This window comes from Crinia signifera, chromosome 6 (genome assembly GCF_055691185.1).
Source record: "Crinia signifera chromosome 6, ASM5569118v1, whole genome shotgun sequence".
NCBI classification, from domain to species: Eukaryota; Metazoa; Chordata; class Amphibia; order Anura; family Myobatrachidae; genus Crinia; species Crinia signifera.
Window position 1 is genome coordinate 222257314 of NC_139222.1, and position 13157 is coordinate 222270470.

At 47.2% G+C, this 13157-nt stretch overlaps 1 protein-coding gene across 1 annotated transcript in view; it reads left to right on the forward strand.

Moving 5' to 3' along the window:
* VPS26A (VPS26 retromer complex component A) overlaps positions 1-13157 on the forward strand; it is a 37872-nt gene that overhangs the window by 6639 nt on the left and 18076 nt on the right. The window contains exon 2 of the mRNA XM_083148950.1: positions 783-932. Within this exon, the coding sequence (XP_083005076.1) occupies positions 783-932 (150 nt within the window). The remainder of the gene's footprint in view (positions 1-782; positions 933-13157) is intronic.

Sequence of the window (13157 nt, forward strand, 5' to 3'; positions counted from 1 at the left end):
TGCTTGCTGACTATTGTAATTATGCACCTACTTCAGGTATTCAATGAATATCCGTAAAAAAAAAAAAAAAACACATCCAAATGTACAGTATTAAGTGTTCATTCTAGCACCCGCCATCTTTGAAAATCCATGCAGTTCCTCTTCCCCGCCTGGGGTGTCGCTGTCTGCTGTAGTGCTTCTAGCACATTGTGGTCTGTATATCAGCGCTGATATGCAAACCAGAACTGTGGTAGAAACACCACAGCAGACAGCGACACCCCAGGCAGCGGACAGGAACTGCATGGGTTTTCAAAGATAGCGGGTGCTAGAATAAACACTATATTAAAGCTTAAATCAATTCTATTTGATTTTTTTTAAATTCCTATTGTAAGACTTTATTAAATGTGTGTAGAATGAAGCAGACATTCTGCATGTGTAAGTCTTAACATTCTTCGAGAAAAATAACAGCCATTAATCTTATAGCAGTATCATATTGCATACAAGTGTCTGGCCTGGAATTTTAAACTCTGTTCCAACCTGGGTCCCACCTATTCACACTTAACCTGGGTCACCCATTATACACAAGGAGACGTGGGTTGCTCAAAACGGGTTATTCACCTTGACCAGGGTCGACCTGGCAATAACCTAGGCTTAGAAGTGCAATGTGAAAGGGTTAATAGTGACTTTCATCAATGTTCTAATTTCTTTGACTATTTTTTTCCTTCCTTAATCAGCTGACTTGAAATGCTTTGAATCTTAAAATCCCTCACACTATAATATATAAACATTTTTATTTTCTGCAGAGTTTTCTAAGTGGTTTGTTTGGTCCGATTTGTGAGATTGAAGTTGTGCTCAATGATGCTGAAACAAGGAAGGTATCTGAGATTAAAACTGAAGAAGGCAACATTGAAAAACACTTCTTGTTCTACGATGGAGAATCAGTAGCTGGAAAGGTAAATAGTTTGCTTTATGAATCCACATACCCACCCTGGAAACAATTCTCCTCCCAGCAGCAGGGGACACTGCAGTCTACACGTGTGGGATAGTGTGGGTGCATTGGAGGAGTCGGCACTTTAAGAAATTTGAATACAGCTGGCTCCTCCCCCCGCTATCCCCCAGCAGACTCCAGTCTTAGAAAAAGTGCCCGGAGGAGTCGGACTCCCGGGCTATGTCTCCTAAGGAGATTAGGCTTTTCATTTTTTTTTTTTTATTTTTTTTTTATATATGCTTGGACACAGACAGGCTGGGAATGCCTGTCTGCGACGTGGGACCCTGGAGGGACATGGTCGGGCCTGCATGCAGCCTCCCTCCACTGTCCAGCCACCGGAGCCTCCGTTCCGGGGACCCGCCCGCAGCTGCATGCGGTGTGCGTCGCGGGTCCTGGGCTATCTCCCCCGAACTCCAGGGACGCCGGTGACATGTAAGGGCGCTGCGCGCCAGACAGGGGGCGGCCATTAAGCGCGATGGTCGGTGGCAGAGAGAGCTGAGTCGCGGTGGTGACGTTAGCGCACCCTCCAGTATGCCGGCTGTTTGGGGCGGGCTTGGTTTTCGCGCCTCAGCGTAAGAGAGGAGGGCGGAGCTTGCTTCTCTCTCTTATCTCTGAGCTTTGGAGCTGTGAGGTGGTGTTTGCGGTGCTCTCTCTCTGCAGTTGCTGTACAGAACGGGACCTCTGTTACCTGTGCAGCTCAGCGCTCCCCAGCGGACTACAGGGACACTGTAAGTCTTAAGGGGTACATTACACACACAAGAATCGGGGGTTATTAATTGGCTCCTCTTCCCCTGTAACTTGCCAGACTTCAGGGCTACTTTACTGGGTATTTCCCTGCTGTTGGGCTGTATTTGGGGTGTTCTTGTGTGACTGGTGTTGTGTGTCTGTCAGTATTGTTACATTAACTGGGCAGGATGGCAGGAAAAGCAACTTCATCTAAGGCTGCTTTGAAGGTTTATTCCTGCAAGAGCTGTAAGCAGCAATACACACAACATGTTAGAGGGTGTTCCCTCTGTGAGATTTGCTATAAGGCTTCTCAAATTACTGCTGCTCCTGCAGCACCTGGGCAGACACCTGCTGTTTCCTCAGAGGTGCTGCAATCACTGCTGTCTAATCTGAATGCTGAAATGGCTGCCTCTAGGAAGGATAGAGAGGTGTTTCAGACTCAGCTCTCTAGATTGACCTCTGCAGAGCCTGCTTGGGCTCAATCCTTAATTCAGTCAGTGGACTCTTTGACTCAGTCTATGGCAGGTCCTGCTAGAAGACCTTCGCCTGCTGCTGTAACTAAAAGAAAGGCTATGCCCTCTCTGTTTTTGGCTGATGATTCAGACCATGAGGATTATATTATAGAGGAAGGAGAGGTTCTTCCCCCTGTGGAGGATATCCAACCCTTGGAGGTAGGGGAGGATGAATCACAGGGTGTGGAGGGGCTTATTAGAGCTGTTAGGTCCACTCTGAAATTAGAGAAGCCTGAGGTTACTCCCCAGGTGTCCATTTTTGGACGCTCTCAAAGACAAGAGTTGTGTTTTCCGGATTCGGAGGAATTAGACTCTCCTCTCCCCTCTATATGGAAGTGTCCGGATAGGAAATTCCAGGTGTCAGCTCGCCTAAGGACACTATATCCTTTCTCTCCTGAATCCAGGACCAAGTGGGAGACTCCTCCCACTCCGGATATCTCGCTATCCAGGTTATCTAAGCGAGCCACGCTGCCTGTCCCCGGGGTGGCCTCTTTGAAGGAGGCGCAGGATAGGCGTTTAGATTGTTCACTAAAGACCATTTATTCCACGGCAGGGGTCCTTTTGCGTCCTGCTTTGGCCTCTGCTTGGGTGGCCAGGGCTATGGAGCAATGGGCTGCTGATCTTGTGGCTGGTCTGGAGCAAAATATGCCTGTGGCAGATTTGTTGCCTATGGCGGAAGGCATCAGGGATGCTTCAACGTACATAGGTGAGGCAGCGGCAGACATTTCGACTCTAGGAGCCAGAATTTCTGCGTCAGCTGTGGTAGCCAGACGGTCGGTCTGGTTGAGGTCATGGCAGGCTGAGGCTGAAATTAAAAAAGCTGTTGAAGCCTTGCCGTTCACAGGGGATATGCTTTTCAGGCCAGAGCTCGATAAACTTATCTCCCAGGCCACGGGGGGTAAGTCTACATTCTTACCTACAGCCGCTCCTCCGCCTAAGAGGCGGTCCCTCACTCAGTCCTTTCGGTCCTTTCGAGGCTCCTCTGCCTTTAGAGGCAGGCCCAGAGGAGGTTTTACGGCCTTTAGAGGCCGCAGAGGTAGAGGGGCGGGAACAGCAGCGGCCGCTGCTGCTCCAGCACGTCGCCAGGAGCCCAAGGCTTCCGACAAGACCGTGGCATGACGGTCTTCCGGCTCTAGTGGGAGAATCCAGGGTGGGCGCTCGTCTGTTGTTGTTCCCTCAGGTTTGGGAGACTCACTGCAGGGACGAGTGGGTCTTGCAAATTATTGCACAGGGATACAGACTTCAATTTTCAGCGCCACCTCCAGTAAGATTCTTTCCAATGGGCCTTCCAAAGCTGGATCAGACAAAAAAGGCTTTACAGGATTCAGTTCAAAAGCTTTTGGACGCTTCTGTAATAATACCTGTGCCAGAACATCAGAGGGGACAGGGGTTTTACTCCAATGTGTTCGTAGTCCCCAAGCCGGACGGCTCCGTAAGGCCTATCCTAAACCTCAAGGATTTAAATCAATACATCTGTTACAACAGGTTCAAGATGGAGTCCATACGGTCCGTGATTGCATCACTGGAACCGGGAGAATACCTTATGTCGCTAGACATAAAAGACGCCTATTTGCACGTCCCTATTTGGAAACCTCACCAGAGGTTTCTAAGGTTCGCAATACAGGCTTCTCATTTCCAGTTCAGGGCTCTGCCCTTCGGCCTGTCGTCCGCTCCCAGGGTCTTTACCAAGATCATGGCCTGCATGGTGGCGGTACTCAGGTTACAGGGGATAATGATCATCCCATACCTGGACGATCTCTTGATAAAGGCTTCTTCTCAGGACAAATTGATAGCAGACGCTCTGGCCACATGTTCTTTTCTGGTCCAAAATGGTTGGATCTTGAACTTCGGCAAGTCTCAACTCAATCCAACACAGAGGCTTCAATTTCTGGGCCTTATTTTGGATACGGAGCAGGAGGCGGTATTTCTTCCAATGGACAAGATCGCTGCGCTGCAGTCAAAGGTACGACAGGTCCTAGCTCCCGGCAGAGTTTCGATCCTGTTGTGCACCAAGATGCTGGGGATGATGGTAGCCTCTTTCGAGGCCATCTCGTATGGCAGATTTCATACCAGAACGTTCCAATGGAACCTACTGTCACAGTGGTCAGGGTCGCATCTACAGATACACGGGAAGATTACCCTGTCAAGAGCAGCTCCTCAGTCACTTCAATGGTGGCTTCACACTCCCAATTTGCTCCAGGGACGGAGTTTCAGTCCATGCAGTTGGACGATACTGACCACCGACGCCAGCCTCAGGGGCTGGGGAGCTTTTGTTCTCAACCAGACTTTTCAGGGCCGGTGGTCGGCTCAGGAGGCAAGCCTTCCAATCAGGTTGGCTTTGGGTCAGGCACACAACTTGCTCAGGGGACGTCCGGTAAGAGTCCAGTCGGACAATGCGACTGCGGTCGCATACATAAATCGACAGGGAGGAACCAAAAGTCGTGCGGCCATGCGCGAGGTGCGTCCTATCTTGGAATGGGCCGAGGCGTTTGTCCCTCGATTCTCTGCGGTGTTTCTGCCGGGCGTGGAGAATTGGCAGGCGGATTATTTGAGCAGACAGGACTTCCACCCGGGAGAGTGGGCCCTTCATCCGGAGGTTTTTCATCAGTTGACGGTCCGGTGGGGCATGCCTCGGATGGATTTGATGGCCTCCAGGTTGAATCGGAAGGTACCTCGGTATTGTGCCAGGTCTCGGGATCCGGAAGCTCTGGCGGGGGATGCATTCTCCATCCCATGGGATTTCCAGCTGATATATGCGTTTCCGCCGTTTCCACTCATAGCAAGACTGCTCAAGCGCATAAAAAGAGGGTCCGCTTCAGTAATTCTGATTGCCCCGGACTGGCCGAGACGGGCCTGGTATTCGGACCTCAAGCTTCTTCAGGCGGATGTGCAGTGGCGCCTCCCACTCAGACAGGATCTTCTACAACAAGGACCATTCATCTACCCCGGCTTAGAGTCTCTACGTTTAACGGCGTGGCTGTTGAAGCCGACTTGTTAAGGAGATGTGGAATACCGCAGTCTGTAGTTCCAACTATGCTGAAAGCTAGGAAGGAGGTGACCGCTTCTCATTATCACAGGATTTGGAAATCCTACATAGCCTGGTGCGAAGCTAGATCAGTGCCAAGGGCAGTGTTTCATATTTCCCGTTTGTTGGAGTTCTTACAATCGGGTTTAGAGAAGGGTCTCAGACTGGCGTCTTTGAAGGTCCAGGTGTCTGCCCTATCGGTGTTTTTTCACAGAAGACTGGCTCTAATTCCAGAGGTACAGACCTTCTTAAAGGGGGTTGTTCGCATACAGTCTCCCTTCGTTCCGCCCTCAGAGCCATGGGATTTGGAGTTGGTTCTGAAATTCCTGAGATCTGATACTTTTGAGCCCTTGGACTCGGTGGATCTAAGGTTCTTGACGTGGAAGACGGTCATGTTGATGGCGCTGGCTTCGGCCCGCAGGGTGTCGGAGCTTGGGGCTCTTTCCTGTCGTTCCCCGTTTCTGGTTTTCCACAAGGACAGGGCGGAACTCAGAACTCGCCAGGGTTTCCTTCCGAAGGTGGTTTCTTCGTTCCACGTGAACCAGCCTATTGTGGTTCCAGCCCTTTCGCGAGATATGAAATCCTTGGACGTGGTGCGCGCTCTGCGTATCTACGTTTCCAGAACGACATCGTGGAGAAAGACGGATAGTCTTTTCGTGTTGTATGGAGCAGGAAAGAAGGGTTGGCCGGCGTCCAAGCAGACGCTGGCTCGGTGGTTGTGCCTCACAATCAAGGAGGCCTATGCTAGGGCTAACCAAGTCCTCCCTTCAGGGATTTCCGCCCATTCAACAAGGGCCGTAAGCACATCGTGGGCTGCGGCCAGAGGTGTTTCGCTCACACAGGTTTGTAGGGCGGCCACTTGGGTAGGTGCTAGCACCTTCGCCAAGTTCTATAAGTTTGACAGCTTTGCCAGTGAGGAGGCATCTTTCGGCAGAGCTGTTTTGCAGGATTCTCAGCGCTCTCCCTCCCGGGTTTAGTGCTTTGGTACTATCCCACACGTGTAGACTGCAGTGTCCCCTGCTGCTGGGAGGAGAAATAAGGAATTTGGTACTTACCGGTAATTCCCTTTCTCCGAGGCAGCAGGGGACACTGCACGCCCTCCCAGCGCTTTATTCCTGCCATCTTACAAGTTGTTTTACTTTAACATTGAATGTTTGCCGATTGCAAGTTGTGAATTCTTGTTATGAGTTATTCTTGCTAATCTTTCTCTTCTGCGAAGTGTCTCCTCTGTTCCAGGGATCGAGCCCTGGCCCCTATCCTCTCTCGGTCACAGTTTCTAAGACTGGAGTCTGCTGGGGGATAGCGGGGGGAGGAGCCAGCTGTATTCAAATTTCTTAAAGTGCCGACTCCTCCAATGCACCCACACTATCCCACACGTGTAGACTGCAGTGTCCCCTGCTGCCTCGGAGAAAGGGAATTACCGGTAAGTACCAAATTCCTTATTTATCACTAAAGGAGCCCATACGCGCTCCAGCGCATCTCACAGTACGGTACAAAAAGTATGTGCTGCACATACTTTTTGTACTAGCTACACATCGCATCAGATCGCATTGCATGCACAAGGCATGCGATGCGATGTGTACTATTTAAGTCCCAAACGGATCCGTTAAACGGACCGTATATGGGCAGCTTTAGTCATCCATCCAGTTTAATCGTGTGACCAGATTGGAAAGGGCAAGGTAAAAAAGGAGCGGTGGACATATTTCACACTGATCAAATAAAATAACTGTCTATGGTCTGGAATGTTATACATATGGCTGAAAAATGTGAAAACTATTAACTTTCTGGACTTCTTGCCTAATGTGATAGTGGTTCTTATAGTGCAGTGGCTCTCCAGTACTCCAACAGGTCATGCTTTCTGGATTTCTCTCTGCAGAAACTGGTTGGATAATTACTGGTCAGCAAAGTAGATTAATCCACCTGTGCACAACTAAATAACTCTACAAAGCATGACTCAGGGACTTAGAAGTTGAGAACCTCTGTTCTAGTACAATGGTCAGATTAACAATTGTGTCCTAGAATTTAAGGGGTTATGATGAGGGTGGTTTTATTGCTCTCCCCTAATTGTCTTGTTTTTGCATATAGCTGAAGTATTCTGGTGGGAGATGAGTTGTACTTAATGGACACCATCAAGCTTAGGTTCCCAGTGGCATAAACAAGAAGTGGTGGACTCCTATGTAACATTTTCCCATGTTGACTTGTGCAATGTAAGGAAGAGTGTAACTTGACTTTAGCACTTTTTTAATCTGAGGAAGTTTTGACTCTTCAAAGTTGCCACCTTTTGCAGATCTAACCACCAGACGCCCTTGTGGCATTCTTTCTACAATGGAAATAAAGTATTGTTCAGGAAGTTGTTCTCAACACTTGCTTTGCTTCCACCCTTTTCTCCAGTTAATCTCTGCTTTAGAATGTAAGCTCTCAGGATCAGGGCCCTCTTCCCTCATGTGCCCTTCCTTCCTTTTATTATTTATTAACAGTTTCTTATATAGCGCATACAAATTCCGCAGCGCTTTACAGAGTATAGTTATAAGCAAACACAAAACAAATTACATTACAAGACAGTTTAGGACAAGTACATGGTTAATACGGATAGTTGCATCAGGGGACAGGGCACTGAAGCAATTATCAGGGTGGCAGTGGTTTATATATTCTAAGAAAGGCACATGAGGAGAGAGGGCCCTGCCCGTGAGAGCTTACATTCTAAAGGGGAGGTTTAGACAGACAGGGGTATATGCTGTACCAGAGATATTATCTGAACCATCTCCATGCTTCCTTAGTTGGCATCTAATCCCTTGGTTTAACACCACCCTAATACTTATTTCAGTATTGTCTGCTGATGCAGCTATGTCTGTATACCCTGTACATGTCATATAGGGGGAAATTTACTAAAGGAAATTTGTAAAAAAATAGGTGTATTTGTATCCAGAAATACACTTATTTTTGACATTTACTATCCCGAAAATATTTCAATTCGTAGTCGTATTGAAAGCATATCAATACGACTACGAATTGCCATATTTTAGGGATAGTAAATGTCAAAAATAAGTGTATTTCTGGATACAAATACACCTATTTTTTTACAAATTTCCTTTAGTAAATTTCCCCCATGGTGTCTTGAACTGTAAGTCACTGTTTTCTTGTTTTGTTCACTTGTTTATGAACTCTGTAACTGGGTGCTGCAGATCCCTTGTGACGCTATATATAAATAAATTATAGTAATAATAATATTCTCAAATTAGTTTAAGGGGTTTTCCATCTGGAGCCTGTGCAGGCCATTCCATGATCTGAAGCATACCATTTTGTTACTTTTCCTGAAGGTAGTTCTGACATAGGACCCAAGATATACCAAATATGCATAAATTGCTTTGGTATCCCCTTATGTTCTGGGTGCCAGTCACTGTCATAGACTCTGGGTCTAGCAAAAAAGCCACAAACAGTGGGTAAGTTGTCTTCTCCATATTTAGCAACTGGTGTCACACATTGAGTAACCATTATTTCACCTACTAGGAGAGGCGAACAGGTGATTCCCCCCACACCCCCAGTACAACAGCAACTGCAGGTTGGGCCTATGGTCAGACTCGGGTGGCCACATTGTATTGTGCTCAGACCGCAGGCTCCGTTTGGAGCTTTGAGTGGCTTCCTTTTAGTTTATGATGACTGCCTGGGAGCACTTTTCTGATGGGTGGTTCTCGCTGCTCAGCGCTGCAGTTGAATTTTATAAATTGACTTTGGTGCAGTAAGCTCCGCCCCCTCCACATTCCCGCTGCCCCGGATACGCTTAGTGTATGAAAAACATGGCTGGTGCCACACACTAATAAGACTAGCTGCACTGGTACATTGCCACCAGTGCTGCTACCAGACCGCGGTGCAGGCGCTGCCTCCCGCCACCTGATTTCTAAAACAGAGGCTGCTCAGCCGCAGCCCCAGTTGGAGGCTGGCCGATGGCAGCACTGCTCCGTGCAGCTGCAGCAGGATGAGCGCACACTGACCTCACGCCCTTGCCACATCCCTGTTTACAAAGCCGCTGATGGAGACTATAAGAGTAGAGGCATACAAAGGCTGCGGGAAGAAAGGCTGCTTACCTTCCAGACCACAGGTGCAGCCAGCAGTGGGGATCGCAACACAAGCCCTGACATGTCCTTCTCTATCTCTGCAGACAGGTTGCCCAGAGACCCAGACCCCTCTTCTTTAGTAAGAGGGGAAGGACTCCTCCGGAAGTATGCCTAAAATTGAAGGAAAAAGAAATAAAACCTACTAAGTGGCCCATGCGAAATTGACTATCTCTTTTTCTCTCTTCATACTTAACCAAAATTGATAAATGAGGTACCATTTTAAAGATTATGGGGCAGATTTATTAAGCTCGGTGAAGTGATAAAGTGTCTGGTTTTTATCACCAGCCAATCCGCTCCTAAGTGTGAAGTTACAGGCTTGGTTTGAAAAATGACAGGTAAGAGCTGATTGGCTGGTGATAAAAACCAGACAATTTATCACTTCACCGATCTTAATAAACCTACCCCTAAGTTCTCTGCTAAATGCTTCAGCATCTCCCCATTGTAGGCCCCTTAAGATGATTAGTTTTGCTCGGCTACTCCAAATGGCTACAAATTAACCGGTTCTTCTTTCATCCTTTCTTCATTACAAACCACTAACCTCGCCATAAAACTCATTTTATTTGCATGTGAAATTTTAGCACGGGCCACCTAGTAAATAATACTAATATAATATGTAAACCTATTGTATAATAAGTGACCCATAAATTCCAGGCATAAAACACTATGGCCAGTATTCAATGCTCCCGATTCACCGTTTTTTTTCGGCAATTTTGGGCTGTTTTCACTCCTTTACACTGAAAACCTGATTCACCCTATTCAATATTCGCTGAAAACGACCAGTGAATGCCGTTTCATGCTTGCTGCAATTCGCTGGTGTATTTCAATGGGGTTTTCACTGGGATTTGCCGAGAGTGTAGTCAATGCTAGGATGGAGAACTGCTTTCTCTCTGATTTTCGCCATGATTCACCGTTTTGCATACGACATCTTTTTAAGGTGAACTGGAAAGTGATCTTTTAAAATAAAAGGGGGGGGGGGGGAGCCCTCCTTCTCCTTCTCCCCCACAAATTCTGGGGCAGGCAGGGAGGCTTACATCTCCCTGCCTCCCGCTGTCCCCCAGCTCAGGGGTTAAAATAATTCGCCATCAGGGGCAGTGAGCCCCTGCAGCGTTGAATAGGGTGACAGGGAGGGCTGGCAGTGAATGCTGCAGCCCTCTGGAACCCTGCGAATGTGCAGCGAATCCTAAACAGGATTTGCTGCACACGGTGAAAAAAACATTGAATACCGCCCTATGTATTTTTGTACATAATACTTATAATATAGACGCCAGCAAATGACTTTATAGAGCGCAGCGTAGCATAGAAGGGTGTAGAGGCAATGAGGGGTGAACCCCTTGGCTAATTGGTTATATCCTATTGTGTTGGGATGGGCATGGACTATAATAATTGAGACTGTAAATGACAAAGGAAAGAAGTGGGAGTAATAATTTGTAGAGCAGAAGTCTGGATTAATTCTTAAACCCCCACTCCCCTCAAAAGAAAAGTCTAGAACTACCCCTGTTCTCAAACTCCACAGATCCTGCATATTGAGCAAAAGGTTTTCAAATTGGAAACTGGCTTGAACTTTGACAGGAAGTGGTCTCAAGCAGGGGTGGCCAAATTAGTCCTCGATCTACCAACAATTCATGTTTTCCTGACCACCTGTGGATCAGTGTTGGTCAGGAATGAATGCACCATGTGTTTGAAAATGTGGCACCAGCTTGGTGGCCTGGAATACGTGAACTAATCAGCCCTGGTCTAAAGCCTCATCAAACACAATTTTCTGAGCGTTAACAGCTTGCATGAAAGGAATTTCACAATACAGCAGCTCATACTAAAACTGGTTGAAGTTATCAGGTCTGTTTTAGCTATGAAGAGAATGCTTCAAGCTGCATGTTGGACAGGTTGAATGACTGTAAGAAGCCATTGCAGTGATGGCAAAATAATAAACAGAGGCTTGCCTGGGTGAAGGTTGCCACTGGACTACAGACTACGAGAATGAGGTCTTGTGGACAAAACATGGTTTCATCACATTAAGACTTTTGTATTCCATTGAGTAGGCATGGTTCCTCAGTGTGCAACACCAGCTGGAAACAATGGAGGTGGTAGCATGATGGACTGGGGTTCTCTTGCTGGATCCTAAAGTGATGTTGCCATTAGTGACTGTGGTGGCACAAACCATGCAATACCATCTATCTATGCCTGGTTGGTCCAGGGTTCACCCTATAGCAAACCTTATATCCAATTTAATTGTACCCAATCAAATTGTACAACCAAAATTGTACCCCTGCATTGCATCATTTATGCAGGATTGTGTAGTGTTTTATAAGGTAAACCTTGTTTTACCCATTACACCGCATTGTTGATAGTTCTGAACACACAACCACAAAAGAGCGGAGTGCAGCGCTATCCAATTGTTTGCTCATATTAACCAATACCATCGGAGCGGTTTCCCTATAAGTGCAGCCGCTAGTTCCGCACAATATACTTGGTGCACAGTTAACCACCCTTCACTTGTAATCCTACAGCCAGAGAATCACCTAAAACATGAATCCAGGCTATGTATAGATTTTTTCAGGATCTCAAAAGCAAAATATTTCTCTAAAGGGCAAAACCATGTGTACTGCAGGTGGGGCAAATGATTAAGATTTGGGGTGGTTATTTTGTTTCTGTGCAGAGTAAATACTGTCTGCTTTATTTTTACACTGCAATTTAGATTTCAGTTTGAACACACCACATCCAAATCTAAAGGTGCCCATACACTAGTAAGATTTATCTGCAGATCTGTCTGGTTGGAACAAAAACATGGTTATGGGTGAGTGACAGTTTGTCAGTTTTCCAGCATTTCCAAGCAAATGTTTAACGGTCATTTGCTCTCATCCATAACCATGTTTTTGTTCCAACCAGACAGATCTGCAGATAAATCTGCGTGTGTATGGCCACCTTTACTCTCTGCACTTTACATTTGGCCCACCTGCAGTAAAACATGGTTTTGCCCAGTTTTGAGCATTTATTTTTGCTTTGCTAACAAAGCTGGATCGGACCCTTAGGCAAAAGTGTTGGGTAGAACTTTCCATAAAATAAATAAGGTTATGTTTGTTAAAAACTTTCATATCCTTATCTCCAATTGTTTTTGTTCTATGCTTTAATTACAGATAACATTGAAACATTAAACATTCTAATGTACGCAGGAAAAATAGGATAAACTTTTGATGGATGGTTGTATGTAGAATCCCAAACAATTGGGATTATTCAGCATGGATTGCTAATGAGAGAGAATGCATATAGAGCGTTTTATCACCTGGCTGCTTGCGCATAGCTCGCATTGGGCATACGCGGCCTCAAACGGTCACTGCAAAAGCTTAGCAGTCACAATCCATGTGCAGTTGCATGGACAGGAAGCCAGCGTTTGAGGTCGGTAACATGCCATTTTCTGGGTGTGTTTTTAAAAGTGCCTGTGTGCCAAGGTGTTGTTAGGGGAGTCTCTATTCTGACATTTCCATAGTGTTCCTGCTGTTTTAGCGGGGCCCTGCGCCCTGTCCGATTTTTAAAGGGCAAAATACGCCCTGCCCCTCTGGCAGCTCCCCGCTAAAACATCCTGCCTTTTTCCCCTCTGGTGTGACCGGGGAAGCCCGGTGCCGCTGTAGATAGCGATGCCCGCCGCTTACCCAGCAGTGTAGAGCCTTCTGGGTGGCCGGGTCCGCCCCCCCTTCAGTGACGCCGGCGGCTGGGCCCGCCCCTTTTCTTGACACCGGCCGGTCCGCCCCCTTACACTGCCCCCGTGCAGCGGTGCCCTGCCCGCCCTAGTTCCTAGAAGGAACACTATTCCAGTCTGTCTC